Source organism: Rhinopithecus roxellana, chromosome 16 (genome assembly GCF_007565055.1).
Source record: "Rhinopithecus roxellana isolate Shanxi Qingling chromosome 16, ASM756505v1, whole genome shotgun sequence".
NCBI classification, from domain to species: Eukaryota; Metazoa; Chordata; class Mammalia; order Primates; family Cercopithecidae; genus Rhinopithecus; species Rhinopithecus roxellana.
The window spans coordinates 27616433-27638520 of NC_044564.1; the positions used below are offsets into that span (position 1 = coordinate 27616433).

Consider the following 22088-nt stretch of genomic DNA (forward strand, 5'->3'; position numbering starts at 1 on the left):
GTGTATGTGAAGGTACATTTTTATTGGGAAGGAGCCTAGAGCTTTCAGATATCTCAAAGAAATCTGTAACTTTCCTCAAATTAATTAAAATCAAAGAGACTTGTAATTTCCCCCAAATTGACTAGGTGACAAGTTTATGTAATAAACGTGACGTTATTTCCCACTCATTGGTTCAAATATATCCCATTGCATTCCTTGCATCCATGTCAATTTGTGAGTTTGCTGAGAGGGGAGGATTCCAAGAGAAAGTAGTGAGAGAATATACTATGTGACTTGACTGCAAATGCCGACAATTAGATCCAATACTGAAAAGTAAGGAATGGCATCACACGTGTAACTGCAGGTCCTGATAACAATTTAGAGAGAGAAGGAATACTGACAAGAGTTTACTCAGGCAGCCTCCTCCTTTTATGTTTTCAGAGTTGCTAAGGCTGGAGTCACTGATATGCAGTTCTAAAGAAGAGACTGACCTCCACTCAGCCTAAGATTATTATGAACATCCAAGGATTTAGTTGATTCTCAGTTGGAAAATTGTCTATGTATAAAATTTTGGTAACAAGAAATTATATGTTCATATATATATATATATATATATATATATATATATATGATCTGGCAGCATATATATGTGTGTATATCTATATAGATATGAAGAGAGAAAGAGTGTTTAGTAACCCATTAGTATAAATATCATGGGGTTGATCCTTAATTCTTACACTAACTAGAAGATTAGACTAGAAAACCTTTTACTTCTAGACAGTAAAAAGAGGACTAAACTCATGGTCAGTGTTCAAACTTGAAGAATAACTTTTGGTATAAATATCTCTTTATATAAATTATTTATATAAGTTATATAATTTAAAAAGTTAGAGTTTTAAAGATCTGTAACATCTTCTTTAGCCCTAAAAGTCTGTAATTCCACCTGTCCAGCCTTCTCTCCATTTGTCCTGGTAAATTAATCCTCTGTAACTCTAATAAAGTAGTTTTCCTAAAAATCTATCTTGACTGCCATGAATAGTGCTACATTAGCTTTCTTTTAGTCAATATGTGTCTAACACGTTTTTGTCAATTCTTTTATTTTCAGCCTTTATCTAATTTTAAATTTATAACTCGTAGTCTCTGGTTTTTTACTGACAAGTTTTATCCAATTACATTTATTGTGATTATCTGTATAGTAAATTTTGTTATTGTACCTGTTTGTATGTGTCAAGCTATTTTAATGATTCTTTTGTTGTCTTTTATTGCCTTCTTTTCAATTTTTTTTCTCTATTAACTTAAAAGTTACAGGATCTGCATCTAGTATATTAGGGGTTAATCACTCCTCAGTCTTGGACTCTATGGTCTCTACCCCGGATCATTTATCACCATCTAGTGGATGGATCCATATCATTATTATCATTTTCTTTCTACAGAACAGAGTATAGGATAACATATTCATCATTTGGATCATTTTATCAGTACAGACAACCCAACAAGATACTCCACATTCCAAATTATATTCTTGGACTTGAATAATCCCTAAGACTCATTCCTATTGTGTTCATCTGTTTTGCTCCCCCACCTTTCTTCCTCTTTGCAACATGTAGTCTCTGTGTAACTCTGATTTTAATCACTTAAGGGAGCTTTGCTGTTAGTGTGACCTCTTCTTGCCCTTCTCTTTGAAGGGGGCAGATGTGCCAGGGTCCAGAATTTTCCAATGATTTTATTTGATAGCTAATTAATGTCCTTCTGTGGTTTCCATAGCAATGCCATGCTTTGCTGCCAGGCCTTATCCAAATGGGCATTCTGTTCACTCTTGTGTCTTAGCATCAGCATATTAATCAGACACCATAGGTCCTTGGTTGCTGCATCAAATTGGTAAGACACTAATTGAATTAAAATATCACTTGGAGGCTTCAGGCTTCTCTTCCAGCTAGAGGGGAACCTTATTAGCTCAAAGGGCCAGCCAGACCCAAGCAGGAAACATTTGGAAATCCACACAACTTTTTGTCCTTTCATAGCAAATTATTTTTTTTGTCACCATAGAATAAATATTTTGATGTCTAAATCCTTCTCGCTCCTTGAAAATTGTTCTATTTCTCTGACCTTTCTAGTCATTAGACAATGCTGTATTCTTTCTGTAAAATGAAGTGACTGAGTTAATATTTTCAAGGTGAAGGGAATAATTTTTCCCACACCTGCAGTGGGTGAAGTCTGGAAAAGAACTCAGATTGAAGGTCCTAATTGAATTGTGATAAGGATTAAGTAGCACACTGCATATGAAGATTGCTTAGCAATCTGTAAAGTGCAGTGTAAATACAAGGGATTTTTACATTAGGAGTCTTTGGAAGTGCCTGGAAGGTATAGATGAAGGAGAAAAGAAAGGGAGGGAACTGAGGAACCATCAGTCTTAAATTCATTCTTTAAATGGTAAAGATTATGGATAATTGTTTCCACTTCTCATATAGAGTCAAAATCCTCACTCTCTTTGGTAGGTTTACTATTTCAAGTAACACCTGTTAAAATCACTATTGGAACTGACCCTTAAATATGCAATGCATATTTATACTTTATATATATATAATATGCAATGCATATTTATACTTTATAATTGTTTTTGCATCCACTGTTCCTTTGGTCACTCTATTCTTTTCTACTTGCCCAACTCCTGATCATTTTTCAACACTTAGAATGAGGAAGTCCTTTATCGAAAGGCTTTTCCAACCCCACAAAGAGTTAATACCTCCTTCAGTGTTCCCCTCTGTGTGCCTGACTGCATGAAAGCACTGATCATGGTAAACTATAATTACTATTGTTTCTTAAATTGGTTTATGTGTCTGTCTTTTTCATTAGTGTATGACTGGCACAAAAATATGAATGATTTCCTTTCAAATCTATGTATTTCTGACATGTCCCATTCACCTGTTAGGTGTTTAAGAAATGTTTCCTCATTGACTGGCCTTCTTGTAAATTTCATGCTTGATGGATAAGCTGTGATGTGACCTCTGGCATAAAGGATTTTCAACCTAAACGAGCATTGAACTTTCTCAAAATCTGAGGCTAAATACCTATGTCAGTGTAAGGTGCATGCCACACTCTGAAAGTTGGTATAGAACATATGCTAATTCATACTAAAAACTGAAATATTAAAGTTGGAATTTACCATTCTTAAAAAAAAAAAATCTTCTTCCCAGACACACTTAGACAAAGTAGATAATTCTTTGCCTCTATGCATTGAAACCCTCCTATTATTTCATCTTAAAATAAGCTACACTAGGGATGGTCTTCACTTTGTGTCCTGCTAACACAGACTTCAATAACCTCTGAGATAGGTCTTTGTATTTTACCTAGGAGGACATTACCATAAGAAGGAAATGCACATTGCAGAACTGGAGCCAGTGGGTGAAAGTATGCAAAGCTGGTCAAAGTATGGAAGGATATTCCAATTAGATCTGGTCTATAACACAAGCTGGAATGGGAGCTATTACTCTTCTTCCATGAAATAATGTTAATAATTCAAAGAAAGTGGAAGACACAGCTAATTAGCTAGCTGCCTGTCCCTGGTATGATCTAGTCAGTGAATAGTGGTGATTTCCCAATGATGAAGAGATTTGCACTGGAAGAAGTTTAGATCACAGTATTTCTATTTTCTCTTCCAACCTTGAAATTTTGTGATTCTGCATTTCTCTGCCAATGCAGAAACGAGGATCCAGGTGCTCAGGAAGCACCTCTTGCAAGTACCACCTTAACAAAAAGATGAACTCAGAGTTTCTGGAGACTAAGAAGTGATGTCTGATCAAATCCTTTACAGAACTACTTTCAAATGAGCTGTCTTTGTTAGTCTTTCAAACTGATGTAACCCCCAAGTTAAAGCTGTCTTTCTTAGTCTATCATCCTAATTTAACCCTCATAAGGCCTCTCACCATTTCACAGATGCCAAGGAAGCGGCAGTGTTTATATTTCTGTGTGTGGGGAAGGGGAGTGGGTGTAGGTGGTAGATGCGCATGTGTATTATCAAAGGAGACAGATATATATATATATATATATATTTCTTAGGGAAGTCTGTCTGGCAAACCAACGCAATACTAAAACTTACCCTGTTTTTTGGTCACTGATTTTATTTAAACTAAAACTTTACCTTTAATATAGAAAGAATTTCTGGGAAATCTAACAATTTTTTTTTTTTTTTTCTTAGAAAGCAGGAGGGGAGAAATTTCTTCAAGCACACACACACACACACACATTCTCTCTCTCTCTCTAAACAACCTCAGACCGAAAAAAAATAATCCCTTGGCAACTACGTTGAAGGAGAAAATACAAAAGCAGCCAGTGTAATTTGGAAGAAGGTGCATTGCCAAGGGAGTCAGAAAGTGAGGTTCAAGCCCTCATTCAGGCAGTAACTCTAGGTATAATGATGGGCATGTCATTCCTCTCTGAGCCTATTTCTCAAACTAAGGAGTTTGATGAGCTGATATCCAAAACTACTTATTGTCCTGTGATTATGTGAATGGACCCCTTCGTAATCCCACCTACTGGCCAGCTTCCATTAGTTTTAGTGTATTCAGAATGAAAGATGCCCTATGGATAAGATTGCAGTGTCACTGTATCCCCACCCCTGTGTGAGAAAGAGTCAAAAAGAAGAGAAAACACACACACACACACACACACACACACACACACACACACACGGAATTAAGCATAAAGAGGGAAGAAATCTTAACCGAAGAAATATCTTCTTTATCTATGTCCATTTCCTCCAAAAAGGAAAAATGGCAGTGTCAGTTGTACATTACATATATCTCTCTTTCTTTTTAGTGTTTAATCTTAGCACCTGCACAGCAGAGATCTTTACAATTCATTGCATATGCTTTCTCCTTTCTCCCCCCTCAATACAGCACCTGAGGCCTAAGAAGCAACTCCCTCAATGCTCCAAAAAAGGCTGAGACCCTTCTTCATGACAGAGTATAGAAATAACAAACATGCCCAACGGTTTTATACAGTTGCTAGAACGTTTTCATTTCCAACAAATGAAGATTTTTCTCCTTTTCTTTGAATATTAATTACATTTTACAAATTTTTGTGGGTTTTTTTGTTTTGTTTTGTTTTGCTTCATTTTGTTCTGTTGTGTGTGCACAACAACAGGGAAAGTCGATGGCAAGGAGTCCCGGGTTAGCAGAGTTTGGCTGTCATCTGGTCCGACTGTTTGAGGATCTCCGTGTTGTACAGGTCCAAGGCGTGGTTCACCCTGATGATCTCACTGTTGGTCAGTTTCAGGCGGTGTTTCAGCATACAGGAGAACAAGTCCAGCTGGGGTTTCCCCGGGGCCACAGGAGGGGCCAGGCGATTAATTCGGTCCCGAATATCCAACAAGAGGAGCATCACCGACGAAGAGGAATAGAACTGGCCTCCCTGTGTGTAGGACTGGTTGACCTGCTGCACCGCGCTGCGCAGGAGGTCCGCGTTGAACCTCAGGCTATACCCGAACACCTGCACATCCGAGATCTTGATGTAGAACTGCCTCTTGGAGGGATCGGACAGGTCCACGGGGCCCTGGCCAGTCTCATTTCGCAGTAGGGTAGGTAGCCGAGTCCGACTACGTAGGTAGATGTGGACCGTCTCGAAAAATGTTTTCCACCGATTGCCCAGCAAAAGAGTCCAGTTGTAGCACTGGCTGTTTTGGAGACGGATCTTCTCCCAGCGTGGGTAGCCAAATTCCCCGAAGGGCATGTTCCAGCCCTCTGAATGGCTCCCGCTAAAAGGGTTGACATAGACAAAGAACATGGGGTCCAGGCTGCTGTTGCGCATCTGGCAGATGCGCATGGACATGCCGATCACCATGTGGATGAAGTCCATGCGGTTCTTGTTGCTCTTGAGAGTGAGGGACATGCGCTTGCGCCACCGAGGGTCAAAGAAGGTGTCGAGGCGGATCTCGTTGCTGATGAAGGTGGTGTGGACGTAGAGGCGCGAGTCCATCTTCTGCAGCAGGTACTTCAGCTCCAGGTCCTGGAAGTCCAGGTCGGTCTCAAAGCTGATGAACTGCTCGCTGCGCTCCGAGTCCACGTTCTGTGGTTCGCAGCGGCCTCGGTACAGCTTGTAGCCCTTGTTGCAGGAGCCACAGAGGGAGATGTTGGCCAGGCTGCACATGGCGCAGCTGTTGTTCCCGCCTATCACGCAGGGGATGGGGCGCTGGCACAGCGTGGTGCTGCCGTGGCACACGCAGCTCCGCTGGCTCTCCAGGAAGGTTCCCCAAAACCCATTCTCATTACAGTAGAGGAGCGACTGGACCCTTGCAAGCCACTGCTGAATTGTCCTGGGAAATAGAGGAAAAATGGAGAAGGTTAACCACCATGAGTGGGTCTGTGAGTTACAGTTATCCAACTGATAATGCGAACTGGAGCTGCCCAAAGGATGAAAGGACTGGACAGAGCAGCAACAATAGCAAGGGCATCGAATATAAACGTAAGAACTACATTGTAGCTCCTCATAAGGCCACAAACCAGCTGCATGACCTGGTACTTTACCTTCCTAATGTTCGATGTCCTCATCTGCAAAGTGAACAGAGTGGAGTAAATGTTCTTTGGGGTCCTTCCAGTTCTGTGATTCCGTTATACACTAGTCCCAAAGAAGTGTGATTCAGGAAATGAAAGTGTCTAGACTCAAATACCCCTTCTGGATGACAACATATTGTAAACAATCAGCAATGAAAAAGACCTTAGGGATTATTTTGTTTAACTGAAACCACATGTTTCAACCCCCATTACTGATTTGTCCCATGAGGGTGTGTAACATCTAACAACTTCAACAAAAACAAATTATATTTTATCATACTCTAGAAATCATGTAGTGCTTCCCTACTGATGGTCTTACATGATTCTCATGGTGGTTTTTCAGAACATGTTGGAAAGGGGTTATTTCCCAACAGATGCTGGAGAGGGTGTGGAGAAACAGGAACACTTTTACAATGTTGGTGGGAGTATAAGTTAGTTCAACCATTGTGGAAGACAGTGTGACGATTCCTCAAGGATCTAGAACCAGAAATATCATTTGACCCAGCAATCCCATTACTGGGTATATACCCAAAGGATTATAAATCATTCTACTATAAAGACACATGTACACATATATTTATTGCAGCACTGTTCACAATAGCAAAGACTTGGAACCAACACAAATGCCCATTAATGATAGACTGGATAAAGAAAATGTGGCACATATACACCATGGAATACTATGCACCCATAAAAATGGATGAGTTCATGTCCTTTGCATGGACATGGATGAAGCTGGAAACCATCATACTCAGCAAACTAATGTAAGAACAGAATACGAAACACTGCATGTTCTCACTAATAAGTGGGAGTTGAACAATGAGAACACATGGACACGGGGAGGGGAACATCACACACCGGGGCCTGTTGGGGGTTGGGGAGTTAGGGGAGGGATAGCATTAGGAGAAATACCTAATGTAGATGACGGGTTGATGGGTGCAGCAAACCACCATGGCACATGTATACCTATGTAACAAATCTGCACATTCTGCTCATGTATCTCAGAACTTAAAGTATAATAAAAAAAAAAAAGAAAGAAAGAAAGAAAGAAAGAAAGAAAGAAAGAAAGAAAGAAAGAAAGAAAGAAAGAAAGAAAGAAAGAAAGAAAGAAAGAAAAGAAAAGAAAAGAAAGGGGTTATTTCCCTGCATTTTTCCAGAGCTCCAAACTCTCCATTCAGTTGCATTTCTATTGCAGCCTCTGGGCCCCTCCTCACAGGCCCTCAACACTATAAATGATACCAAAGTCTATAACCTGATTTCAGCCACTGAAACGTTCTAATGAAGACAGATATTCCATCAGATAAGAAGCAGCATCAGAGGACGAACAAATATGCAAGGCAGTCAGCTTAAAGGCCTCTCATCTTTCCTTTTTTCCTTTGCAAGTCACCCTTTGGCTGTCTTCCATGCTACCAATAATCCCTTGTGTGTCTAGCACTTTTTACCCTGCACAGGGTATATTCACTCCCATTTTCTTGCTTGAGCCTCACAGCAACACCCTAAAAATACCTTGGGACTTGAGGTCAGTCAGACACAGCTCAAAATCCCGACTTCTCCACCTGCAAGCTGAGGTAATGCTGGACAGTTTTCTTCACCTTCCTAATCATTCCTACCACACAGAGCTATGTGAGGATTATATGAATTTTTATGTGAAGGCTTAGCCTCAAACTTGGTATTTATTAAGAGCTCAATAAAAGTTAGCAGTTGTTATTCCTGCAAAGGGACTGTCAGCAATATTTCATAGACATGGCAATGGAAGCTCAGAGGTGAAAGGATGGACTCAGAGTCAAACAATCAGAGAGTAGTCTCCTGGCTCACAGCTGTGGCTGTTTGCATTGTTGGTCAAGCGAGAGTCAAGAGCACTCTTCTTCAGGCTGTCGTGTGCTGTGGAGATGGTGATGGTGATGGTGATGGTGATGGTGATGATGATGATGATGATGATAATGATGTTCTCAGTGGTTCCTGATCTCCATTTTATAAAAGTAGAAACAGAAGCTAATTTGCATTGTACTCTCTGTGGTAGGAAATGCTAACAATCCATCTATTCTATCACTTCCACTGATGAGCCACAATCCCCAAACCACAAACACCAAGAGCCTAATTAGGCAGTAGAGCCTAATGTTGAGAAGCATGGTTGTTGGCCCAAGCAGAGCTGAGTTCAAAGCTGCATTCTATAACCAGGATCGAGTCACTTCATCTCTTTAAGCCTCAGTATCAATATCTAAAATGAGGATAATAAAGCTCATCTTAGGCAGCTGGTGAGAGGATTCAGTGAGATAATATATTTAAAGTGCTTAAAAGAGCCTGGCACAGAGCAATTATGGAAAAGGTAATAATAAAAAGTACTCTTATCCCAGAGAATAAGCTCTTCCTTTGAAGGTATTGAGACACTCTCAGGGATTTCACTATCGCTTTGGAGTTTGAGGAAAACCATTTTGTTATATCCATTTGAAAATGGATACTGTTGAAATGGCTTCCCAGCATGCTTTGCTTTCAATGAGTTGCTTATCAGTTGGGAGAAAATGGCGGAATAATTAGTGGGCTCCTTGAAACCCTCTCCTTTTCAAATCCACAGAACTACCCGGCCCTGGCGATAAAACCTCCCTGACAGTATCAAAAACACTGTATTGAAACCCCTCGTTTCTTTGTCAGTTTCTCCTCCAGGCTCTTAGGCTGGAGAGGAGAGGTCCCTCCTTCTCCGAGCACCTAGCCCAGGGCCTGGCTCTACAAATACTTGCTGAGTGAATCAATGTTTGATGAATGAATGCATAAAGAATATTCATATTTTTCTTGTTAGTTTTCATTTAAAAAAGGAAAAACAAACTTCTCCGTCTCCCCTCAGGACTGCAGTATTCGTTTTCCGTACCATCCACCCACACAGCTCCAGGCCTCCCCAGTTTCTGCTTCGTGAGACCAATCCTATTACAGCCTGGAGAACAGCAGCAGGCCCAGCCTTCAGGAAACGGAGCTAGAATAATAATGAGCTCTGTGGCTCCCACCTCCCAAACCAGAACATTGACTGAATATTGGGTATGAGTCATCTGATATTTTTGTGAGCTGCAGGGGCCCTCCACACGGCCCTGATTGCGTGGTTCCATCTGACGAGAGTGTCATTTCAAAATGCCTCTTTCACATGGCCTACACTTGCCCCTGTCACTCCCTCTCCAAGTGACAGGACAGTACCCCATTTAGAGTTCCTCTGTTCCCATCTGCAAGGCATTCTATAACCCCGTAGAGCGCCCCCTTTCTCGTGTCTCATCATTGGGACCCTTTGTAAGGACCACAGCCCCCACTCCTTGAATCAATGCTTCATTGTAGCTGAACTCTCAGAATCCTCGGTGAGGGAAATAAAAAGATGAAAGTTCCTGGTGATGCTGCAATAAGCAACGGGGCTAATGGCAAATTAGGATTCCAGCCCTGTCAGGCAGGAGGAATTGGGGACAGAGGGCCTCTGAGATACATTCGCGAGCTGCATGGCACCTGCATCTCCTGACCTCAGAATAATCATGAAGTTGTGGGCTGTATCAAAGAAGGCATTAATGATACAGCAAGAGGACTTAGAAAGCAGGTGGTGTTCACGGGGAGCAGGGAGCACGAGGCTGAGGGAAAGAGGAAAGAAAACAGAGGGGAAAGGTGGAGAGTGGGGAAGGGTGATAAGTGGAGAAAAGGACTTGGTGTTGGAGATGGTGGGGAAATGTGGAGCAAATGAGCAGAGACAGGCTATGGAGGAGACACTGGACAGGGAAGATGAGATGGAGTGAAATTAGAGTGGGTCGGATAGAAACAGAGACGCAGCCAAGGCATCATCTGTGTTAACTCACAGATATGGGGAAGAGCCCAGGCTGGGGGGTCCTAATTCAACTATTAGATGGGCCACTTGAGGGTGGGCTAGTTGTCCATTCTTCTCCTTTTCTAGAGAGGCCAATTGCAGAGACAGTGGGGGCAGAGAGGTAAAGCAATGTTACCAGTGAGTCCTGATCCCCAAGGTCAACAAACTTTCTTTTGCTTTTCAATATTTCATTTTTAGATTAGAACCAAAAAAAGCTTATTTCATTGTGTGTGTGTGTGTCTGTATGTGTGTGTGTTTCTTTTGAATACAAGCAAATTGCAATAATGAGGAAAAAGCCTCAATCAAATCAATCTCCTATACCTTCTCCATCTCCAGCCAGTTCTCTCAGTAGTTATCATGGATAGTCATAAACTCTGCAAGGTTCAATTGCAGGCAGTGCCCTAAACCAGCTGAGGGCATCTGTGACTTACAACTATTGAGTTCTCACTGTATACCAGGCATAGTGCTGGAGGCTCTTCATACTGTCTCCCTGAATAGCACATGAAACCACCTCCATATTACAGACAAAGAAAAATGAGTCCTTGAGAAGTGAGATAACTTGTCTGAGATCACAAAGGTACTTCCCACATTCAAATACCAAACTCTCTACCTCTGGCATCAGTGCACTTTCTTCTAGGTATCATAATGTAAAATTATAATGATAAGGTGAGCAATAAGAAGAAAGCAAGACACAAAAAAAGAAATATATTGAAATAATGGAAAAATACTGAAAGTTTACACCTGTGAAGGGCCTATTATCACATTCCTTGCTTCCTCTGGATCTGCCAGGGTCCCTCTCCTCCACTCACAGATAATTGGGGCTCCCGACAAGTGCACAGGGAGACGCTGGGGATCAGGGATAGGAGGGACTGAGATCTACATATACCATTTCCCAGGCTAGTTGATGACAGCCTGCCTCAACCCTGGCAACAGAGAAGCAGCTTAATAGGCTGCTCCAGAAGGGAGGGTCTCACAAAGGCTGACACAGCCTCACTGAAAGCCAGTCAGTGTGAGGCAGGGAGGAGCAGGTTTTAAAGTGCTTTACTCTGTCCCTAAGGATCCAAAGCATCTTCCATCTGCAGCCAAAGCTGAGATGCAATACATCCAAATCAGCATCTTTCTGTTGGATGGGATTTCAATTCATTCTGATAGGGGGCTGAGAGGAGAGAAGGAAGGAGGAAGTAGGAGAAAGAAGAAAGCTGAATTTTCATTTCTAAACAGGAAAACCCTGGAGCCTGATTGATAGGTACTCACACTGGCTCTGAATAAAGCAGTTTTGACCATTAGAAGCAGGGAACCTTCAAGAAGAAACCTTGGAAATCCTCGTCTTTCTCATGTTCAGGCCTGAACTCAGAGACTTGGTTGCTGAGGTCGAAAAAAATCAGTGTTTCTTAAGTGTTTTCTACATTGTGGCAGTTACCCCTTTATTCTCACATCAGCCCCATGAGATAGGATTCCATTGTGATTTTTATCCCAATGATCAGGGCATTGAAGGCCACAGAGAGACTGTGACTCACCTTGGTCACACAGCATGGGAGTAGCAGAGCAAAGTTCAGGATTCCTGGATCCAAACCCAATACTCCCTCAATGCCCATGCTCTCTATTCCCTGCCCTCTAAACCCCCGACTGGAGGAGAAAGAGGCTCTGGACCATGGAAACACCTCAGCTGACCCCCTGCAGGCTCTGTCTTTGCCTCCGCCAGGAATTTCTGGCAACCTGACAGGTCTCCTGGCGACACAGCATGGATTCGCTCGTCATTTCGAGGACAGCCTCCACCACCCAGGGCTTTCCATCAGTGCTTTCAAAGGTACACATCTCCCTTTCAGAACCCCCTGGATGGGGAGCTCAGGCTGGGGTTCCTAATTCAAGCAAACTCCCTGCTGATTTTAATTGGAGGTTTTGCCTAAGATGGGAATACAGTGTGGGGCCAGTGGCATTTTAAGGGAGATCATACAAATCGAGTGCCAAGGAGAGAGGAAGAAAAACAGATCTAGGTTAAAATAGATAGCTATAATCCATAACTCCCATTTGCCTACCAGGAGTGTGTATTTAAAAGTACAGAGGAAATGAAAAAAATGAAATTGGAGTTCTGCATTATTCTTTTATTTATGCCTTTTGCTTTCTCCTTGGCATTTCTTTGACATTGTATTGGGTGTCTGAGTAATTCTGTGACTTCACAAAACGTATATTCCACAGACCACAGACTAAAGTGAGAAGACAAACAGCTGTTTTTTTTTATGTTTCTGATGATGCACTGTTCTTTAGTTGTGCTGTGTGTGACTGTGTGTGTGTGTGTGTGTGTGTGTGTGTTAAAGAAGTGGTATTTATAAGAGATGAATACATCAACTCAATGGTGTCAGAATGCTTGAGATTCCACTGAAAGGAGCCTCAGAAATAGTATGGATGTGCTAGTATGAATTATAACTGGCCATCAGACTCACTCTGTTCACTATTTTTCCCCGATAAATATTTAGCTTTTAATCATTACCCTCTTTGAGTTTCTAACATTGCTTTAATAACATGTTTTTCTTTCTCTCAGTTCTTCACATGGTGTCACAGCCTCCTTGAGTAGCTCATAATAATAAGGAAGAAATACCAAAAGAAAATGTTATAGCCCCTTGTCATGCTGAAGCTATTTTCTAATTTTCAATTGTGGAGTAAAGGTAATATACGTCTTACTAGAGAGCGCAGAGGAAGAGGGAAGAAGGAAGAAGGAGAAGAGCATCAATGTAAAAAATCCAATAGGGTCTTTAAAATTAGGTTGTCAGGAGTTTAATTGAGGAGGATTATGAAACAAGTTTTGCAATTACACAGTTCTGTGTCTGGGAAGGAGGTGACAGGCAACATCAGCTGCATATTCAAATTCAGCATTTTGCTTTGGGGCATGAATGTGTGGAAGACAAGTGAAGGAAGGCGCCCGGAGCCTCTCAACGGTGACAGAAAGGCTAAAAACAGCAGGAAACTCCCTGGTGGAGGGCTATAAGAGTGGTTTATTCTTCTTGAGCAGTAGTTAGACTGGATAATAACAGACTCCAACCAAAAAGCTATGAAATATGAGGGGGCTACCCAGGGTCTAATGGGCCTTAACCCTGAAGTACAATAATGGTCATCTAGATCTATGATCTTGGCAGTGGGAAGGGGTGATCATAGGTGAGGAAGTAATTAAATAAGTGCTGGGCCCTTCTCTACCCCTATTTGACCTTGCTATTTGGATATTTGGATATTTGGCCTTGCTTATTAAATAAGTCACCTGGCCTCTTTGACCTTCAATATTCTTATCTGTCAAATGGGGAAGGTAATATTTACTTTTCACTTTGTCTTAAGAGCTAGGGTGGAATATGCAAAGATCTAGAGAGACTTCCAGTGAAAAGAAGTAATGACTGACCATTACTAACCATGATTGTTACTGAGGGCAAGGAAAAACTATGCTTTATAAATGTCTTCAGTAAAATTATTCCTCTTGGTTACTAAAACAGCTGAGTTGATTATAGCCTAATATCTTCAACTCATTGGTTATTCAGTCTCCATAGTTCTAATGAATGCTGTCACCAACATACTTGAAGAAGAAAGAGCTAACATGAGCTTTGGAATCCAAAAATAATAATAATAAAAAAAATTGAGTCATAGCTCTGCTACTCATTATTTAACCTTGAGTTAATTGCTTGTCCTTTCTAAGCTTCAGTTTTCTCAACTACAGAATGGAATAATAATAATACAATGCTTGCAAGGTTGTTCCAAGGCTCAGATAAGATGATGTGCATTAAGTTTCTAACATATATTAGGTACACACTGTCTCTCATGCAAACAAACTATGTTTCTCTTGAGCTCACATAGTAAATGATCCCTTTGAAATCAGTAATTATAGATTTAAAAACTCAGAGTGGGAAAGAATTCAACAAATGCTGCTGGATCAGTTGAATATCCATATTAAACAACATAAATCTTGACACTTAACTTCCTCTGTACTCCTAAATCAAAACAGATAGTTTGCAGATCTAAATGAAAAAAAGGAAAACAACAACAGCAACAAAACAACTTTTAGGAGAAAATATAGGGGAGCATCTTTATGACAGTAGGCAAAGATTTCTTAAAAGTGCTCACCACAAAAGAAGATAATTGAATAACAGGACTATACAAAAATTAAAACAGATTCATCAAAAGATACCATAGAATGAAAAGACAACTTTCAATGACAGAATATATTTGCAATGCCTCTAGCCAACAAGAGATTGTATGTATAAGACGTGCTAAGGTTTGAAAGTTTGTGTATCCCCTCCCCCAAATTTGTATGTTGAAATTTCAATTTCCAAGGTAATGATACTAGAAGGTGGTGCCTTTGGGAACTAATTAGGTCATGAAAGTGGAGCTCTCATGAGTGGAATTAGTGTTCTCATAAATGAGACATAAGAGAGACTCCTTGTCTCTTCCAACAAGTGAAGACACAGTTAGAAGGTGAACCCAAAACCCTTACCAGACAGCAAATCTACCAGTGCCTTGATCTCGGACTTCCCAACCTTCAGAGCTGTGAGAAATAAATTTATGCTACTTATATGCTACCCAGTCTTTGGTATTTCATTATAGCAGCCTGAACAGACTAAGATAATACATAAACAACTACAAATCAGTGAGGAAAATTCAGATAACCAAAAGGGAAAACAGGCAAATGATATGGACAGGCACTTCATCAAAAAGAATATTCAAAAGGTCAATATGCAATGAATCTCCACTTCATTCACTATCAGAAAAATGCAAATTAAACTAGCAATGATATATTACTCAGCAGGATGGCAAAATAAAATTAGAATATAAAATTAAAAAGAAGGTAAGTACTAAGTCATCAAGGTTGTGGAACAACTGAAACTCTCCTAGGCTACTGCTAGGAACAAAACTTGCTTCAACAAATTCAGAAAACTGGAAGTATGCATTAAAGTATCCACTAAGTTGAACATAGGAATACAGTACATCCCAGCAATTCCATGCCTAATATGCACTCAACCAAAAAGCATATATAAAGACATGTGTAAGATTACAGTACTATTTGGAATAATGCCAAACTAGTCAAATGACTATGAGCAGTAGAAAAGAATTCTACACACACAATAAAATATTTTTGAGAATGAATGAGCCACAACTACACAAAACAAAACAAAATGGAGGAATATCTCATAGAAAGAGGAAAAGGTGAAAGAAACTAGACACAAAGAGTTCATTTCATATATAAAGCAAAACTGACCTACACTGGATGAAGCAGTGGAAAAAATAATTCCCTTGGGGAGAAGGTTGGTAAGGCTTAGAAGAAGACACAGGGGGGCTGTACAGTGCAGAGAATGCCTTAGTTTTTGATCTGGTGCTGGTCATATGTGTGAATTCACTTTGTAAAGATTCATCTTCCTGCACATTTATGTGGTTTCCACTTTCTGTATGTACGTAATACTTTAGTAAAACATTTACTGAAAAGACTGTCCTTTAAAACAATCAGAATGATGTTAATAAGGCAGAAAAACATGACATTTTCATATCACTTTCAAACTTTCTAAAGCTCTTCTGTTTGTTCTCTAATTTTGATCCTCACAATTTATCTGTGTCCCAGGCTGCCTTGAGAGAGTATCATTTCATTCATATCATTAAAATTTCATTTTTAAGATACAAAAAAACTGAGGCTCAGAGAAGAGAAGTAACTTCCTGATGGTCACTAGTGACTTGTCACATCACTGGGACTAAAACTCACCCATGCGTGAGTTTGTTGGCAGGACTTGGAGGGTGGAGGCAGGCAGGAGAATTGGGTGACGGCTCTGACAGAGGATTAAAAAGAGCTATCCATAGAAATTATAAGACTTATGTCTATTTTTGACTAAATCCCCCGAGCTTACAGATTCTATTCCAAACAGGAAGCTACTTCCCAGCCACAGGGGGGGAAAAAGAAAGAAAGAAAAAAACCAAAAACAACAGAAAGGAACTGGAGATGCTTAGTTTCTTGCCTTGCGTCAGCCAAGTGAGTCAATTGCCCTACTTGCTACAAATGCAGAATGACAAGCATGGATGAAAATGGAGAGATTCCTACTAGTGTTGTCTTAAATAAACCCAGGACAGCGCTCGCAGCGAAGCTCAGCCACTGCCACACATCTCCCTGCTCCTCACCTAGACTGTACACTCTCGGTTGCCATCATTTTGCACCTCACTACCTTTTTTTTTTCTGCCCATAAATAGAAAAAAAGTTTCAAAGATATTCTCAGCTAAAAGCTTCATTGCCACATAGTTAGAAGGACACTTTTAAGCACTTGTGATCAACAGCCAGATGCCCTGAGCTAGCCTGAATTCACCTGTGGGCTTGTGCCTCTTATTTATAGGACAATTTAATATACACTCAGATTAAGTCTTGGATGCTCAAATTGTACCCCCTGCTCTCCACTCCACATAGGCATGCACACAAAAATCAGTAGCCAGGGGCTATCAAAGTAGCAACCTCTCCTGGGGGGAGTTGCCTGTGAGTTTATAGTGACAGTTCCAGAACCTTAAAGCTAAATAACACTTAGGCAAGGCCTGGTCCCTGTGGCAGATGAGAAATAGAGTCCAGGGACATTAAGTAACCTGCTTGCGGTCACACAAGTAGTACCTGGAAGCCCAGAACCAGAATATTCCTCTTGAGGAAGGAGCTGCACACTTCCCAAAATTTATACCGTTTATCTTCCTCCCAGCCTTCTCTAAAGAGGCCTATAACATCTTACCCGGGTGACTGTACTGAGTGAGAAAAGGAAATAAAAATGCTTTCCAAAGACTTTTGCACACTGGCTCTAAACTGACATTAATTCCAGGAGATGCAAAATATCACTGTGGTCTATCAGTCAGAATAAGAGTTTTCAGAAGTCAGGTGATGAATGCAGTTTTAGCTCAGGTCCATCTCACAGTGAATCAGTGGATACTTCCTGTGGTAGTTCCCCAGTTGTAGAATGCACATTGGGGATTATGTCATAACTGGAATACCCACCAACTGGTAGGATCCCTCCCCTTCCCTCGTTCAGTACCCACAGTATCTATATACCTCTCCAAATAATAGAATAATAGTATTTTATGGGACATTTGCCCCCACTTAAACCAGCTTTCAAGAAGACCAAGAAAACAATAACAAGAACAATGACAACACACAACAACAAAATATGCACCTAGACAGGGGCTGAAACCTTAAGATAAATCCACTAAACAACAATCTTGATTGACTAGATTTTAAAGGACAATCTTGCATTACAAAATATTTCCTCACAACATCTCTGAAGAGTACATTCCCCTTTGTAATAAAATGTATCACAGGCTTGTGGTCAGCAAGATGACTGACTAGAGGTGGCTAACACTTGTTCCCCAACACATAAAAGGACCAAAACAAGGAACAAACAACTAAATTTTGACCAAAGTGACTAATGGACAGCACTGAAGTACAGTGAGGGGGTGGTGAAAACCCTGTGAGGCACAGAAAAGCAGGATGACTCTATAGAGAAGGAAACAAAACATCTTGTCTCTGCTACCTCCTCTCCCCAGTCTGGATTAGCTCAGAACCAGGTGAACCCTCTCCTTGCAGGGAAAAGTTTTCATGGGCCCTGAGCCCAGTTTAGGGAACTGCCTGGAGTTTGCACGGCTGTACTACTCCAGAAAAGAAGCCCATGTTGTATCCTACCCCCAACCCTTTTATTCGACATGTTACTGCACTGTGACATTTTGAAACCAGAGCCCCTGCTAGAGTGTGTTTTTCTCTAGTGGCCAGTAGCCACTGCACTTCTCCATCCCTGAGGCACTGACATCATTGCACTACGATCATACACAGTAATGCTCCATTCCCCAGCCAAGCTGCTGCAGTTCCTTATCCATGGGGAACAAGCGGCCTGGGAGGCACTCCATCTCCCCCATTTCATTTGTTGCTGTGCCCTGCTCCTGGCACCCGAGCCCAGGGCACTGCATGGGCTCAGATGCCAGGGTCACACCCTAGGCTCAGTGGAGCAGCTGTGACCCTGGCACCCAAGCCCAGGCAGTGCCCTGCCCCCTGAGGAATAGGCAGTCTGTCCCAGTGGAGAAACTATGTCTGGGAAGGTAAGGCAGCTGTGTCCCCTCAGTGCCTAAACCAGTCTGTTGCCCCAGCCCCAGGGAAATGAAGCTTTGGCCAGGGAACAGCTGCAGTTTGGCACCCTGCCCCTCCACGACCAGGTACTCTGGCCCAGGAGAGAAGCCACACCCAAGTCAGGAGAGAGGCCTCACTTTCTGGATGCCTGAATCAACCTGTACCCTGGCCCCAGGAAACTGAAGCTTTGACACATGCAAGCAGCCATGACCTCAGTGTCTAAGCCCTGGTGGTGTTCTACCCCTTGGAGACCAGGTGCTCCAGCCCAGCAGAAAAGCCACGCCTAAGCTGGCAAAGCAGCCTTGCACACTTAGACCCTGAACCACCTAGTCTCAGGTAAATGGAGCTTTGGCCCAGGGAGCAGCCACAACCCTGGTGCTTGAGTCCACATGGTACCTGACCCCCAGGGAAGCACAGCCATGGCTGATCTGTATCACCTTGTCCACTATGTCAAACTGCTGCAGCACCCCAATTCTCTAGATCTGGATCAGCCCTCTGGAGTATGCACGACTGAGGGGCCCTACGTCCAATGCATAGTAAAGCCAACATTGCACTGCTATTTGAACCCTAGAGCCCAAGCCATAGCCATGCCTTGCCATTCTTGGTTCTTGCTTTTATACACCCAGCCTCACAGGATTTGGGTAGCTGCTATGTCCCACCATTCCAGGGTCCAGAGTCACCACTAAGCAGTACCCTCTCTCCCGATGCCCAAGTTTTCTTTGTGCCCTGTTGGCTCTCCAAACCAAATTGCAGTTGTATCCTGCTCCCCAGAGCCTGAGCCTCTGGAACACCCCTTCGTCCCTACAGCATACCAGTGCTGTGTCCCAATATGCAGGATCAGAGTCACTGTTACATCCCTGCCATCTGGGCCTGAGCTACTGAAGTGCCTTGGAATCGCAATCCTCTGCTTGGTGCGAAAGCTAAGAAAGTAAACCTGCACCCATGTCACATGGGCCACAGTATTCAACAAGACACTGATCATAGGACCCCAGTTCCATTGCCACTCGAAGCACCTGTGTCCTTGAAAACAGCGCCACTGTGGCTGCCTGTTACCTATATTATACCCAACTCCAAAAGGAATTCAATTCAGCTAAGTCTTCGCACTGTGGGAAAAAATGAGAACAACAGAATCCCTGAAGCCCTTATTGCCAATAACCTTAACAATCTACCTTATCACCACCACTGCCACAAAGTCTTGTAGACTAGGCTATTAAGGTATTTACAGAAATTTCTGACATTGATTATAACTGAAGAAGTTGCATGATGGCTACAACCAGTGCACCCACCCAGAATCAGAATTAATGCACCTTACCCAACTGACACTATAGAATTCACCTGCAGAGGAATGTCTTTTACTATGAGAGCTACTCTATAAAATTATAAATGGTGATTGTCCACTAAATGCACAGATATAAACATGAGGACACAAGGAACATGAAAAAACAAGGAAACATGACACCACCAAAAGAACAAAATAATTATCCAATAACAAGTCCTCCAAAATGGAAATTGTGAATTGACTAAAAAGGAATTCAAGACAATGATCTTTAAAAGCAAAACTCATTGAGATACAAGGGAATGTCGACAGGTAATTCAATAAAATTAATAAAACTTCATGATCTGAGAGAAATTCAACAAAAAGATATCATTAAAAAGATATCATTAAAAAGAACCAAAGAGAAATCTTAAAGCTGAATAATTCAATGAATGAATTAAAAAACACAATTAAGATCTTCAATAGCTGACTACATCAAGTAAAAGAAAGAAATTCTGGACTTGAAAATAAGTCTTTTAAAATAACCCACTAAAGGGGGAATTTAAAAATTGAATAAATTAAAAAGAGTGAATAAAGTGTGTGAGACTATGGGACACCAGTAAGCAAACACATACTTACATGATGAGAGTGTAAGAGGAATAAGAGATGAAGAAAGGCATAGAGAGCTTATTTAACGATATAATTGTTAAACATTTCCCAAGTCTCGGAAGAGATATGAGCATCCAGATTAATGAAGCTCATAGGTTCCCAAAAGGTTCAACCCAAGGAAGTCCTCCACAAGGCACATTATAATAAAAATATCAATGACATCATAGAAATGATTTTAAAAGTCCAGGAAATAATAGGATGATACAGTTCAAACACTGAAAGAAAAAAATAAAAAAACTTTCAATCAAGAATATTACACCTAGCAAAGAAATGAAAAGGAAATAAAGGATTTCCCAGACAAAGAAAAGCTGAGAAAATTCATCGCCACTAGATCAGCCTTAGAAAAAATGTTTAGAGCCAGGTATGGTGGCTCACATCTGTAACCTCAAAGACTGTGGAGGCTGAGACCAAGAGTTTAAGAGCAGCCTTGCCAACATAGTGAGACCCCATCTCTACAAAAGTTTTAAAAATAATCATAAAAAAATTACAATTAGCCAAGCATGATGGCATGTGCCTGTCATCCTACCTACTTGGGAGGCTGAGGTAGGAGGATCACTGGAACCCAGGAGTTTGAGGCTACAGTGAGTTATGATCATGCCACTGCACTTCAGCCAGGGCAACAGAGTAACAGTCCCATCTTTAAAAAAAAATGGGGAGTACTTCAGCTAAAAGTGAAAGGATGATAATTACTACCAAGAAAATATATGAAAGCATAAAACACACTGGTAGAGGTAAATTCATAATTAAATTCAGACTATCCCATGACTGTAATAGTGATATACAAATCTATCAAATCTCTAGTATGAAAGTTAAAAGTTAAAATGACCAAAAATGACTGTAGCCATAGTAACTTCTTAAGGAATGCACAGTATAAAACATATAAATTGTGGCAACAAAAATATAAATAATTAGGGGGAGGGTAAAGGTAAAAGGTATATGCCACCAAATTTAAGTTATCAGCTTAAAATGGTCTATTATAACTATAAAATATTTGATGCAAGCCTCACAGTAACTACAAAGAAAAAAGAAAATACTACAGAGATACATAAATGAGAAAGAGAAAGAAACCAAAGATTAGCACTACAGAAAATCACCACACCACAAAGGTAAACAAAGAAGAAAGGGAAAAAAAGGATCTATTAAACCACCAGGAAACAATTAACAAATACCAGGAGTAAATTCTTCCCTATCAATAATGACATTGACTGTAAATATCCAATCAAAAGACAGAGTGGCTGAGTAGATTGACGAAAGAAAATATTCAACTATGGGCTACCTATAAGAGACCCATTTTAGTTTAAAGGACACACAGCTAAAAGTGAAGGGATGCAAGAAGACATTTCTTGCAAAGAGTAGTCAAAAGAGAACAGAGGTTGCTATGCTTACATTAGATAAAATAGACTTCAAGTAAAAAAAGTATTTCAAGAAAAAAAGATGGCCATTGTATAACAATAAAAGCATCAGTTCATCAAAAGGACATAGCAAATATAAATATATATATGGACCCAACATTGGAGCACTTAAATATATAAAGTAAATATTAATGAACCTGAAGGAATAAATAAATATCTATGTAATAATAGTAGAGGACATCAATACCCTGCTTTCAACAATGAATAGATCAAGCAGACAGAAAAATAACCAAAATATGCTGAAAATGAACTGCACTTTAGACCAAATGGACCTAACAGACATATGCAAAACATT

At 40.9% G+C, this 22088-nt stretch overlaps 1 protein-coding gene across 1 annotated transcript in view; it reads right to left on the reverse strand.

The window, feature by feature from the left end:
- Nucleotides 1-4693: 4693 nt before the first annotated feature.
- The window catches only part of BRINP1 (BMP/retinoic acid inducible neural specific 1), a 66703-nt gene continuing 49308 nt past the window's right edge, over nucleotides 4694-22088 (reverse strand). The window contains exon 4 of the mRNA XM_030919881.1: nucleotides 4694-6289. Coding sequence (XP_030775741.1) covers nucleotides 5149-6289 — 1141 coding nt within the window. The 3' untranslated portion in view covers nucleotides 4694-5148. The remainder of the gene's footprint in view (nucleotides 6290-22088) is intronic.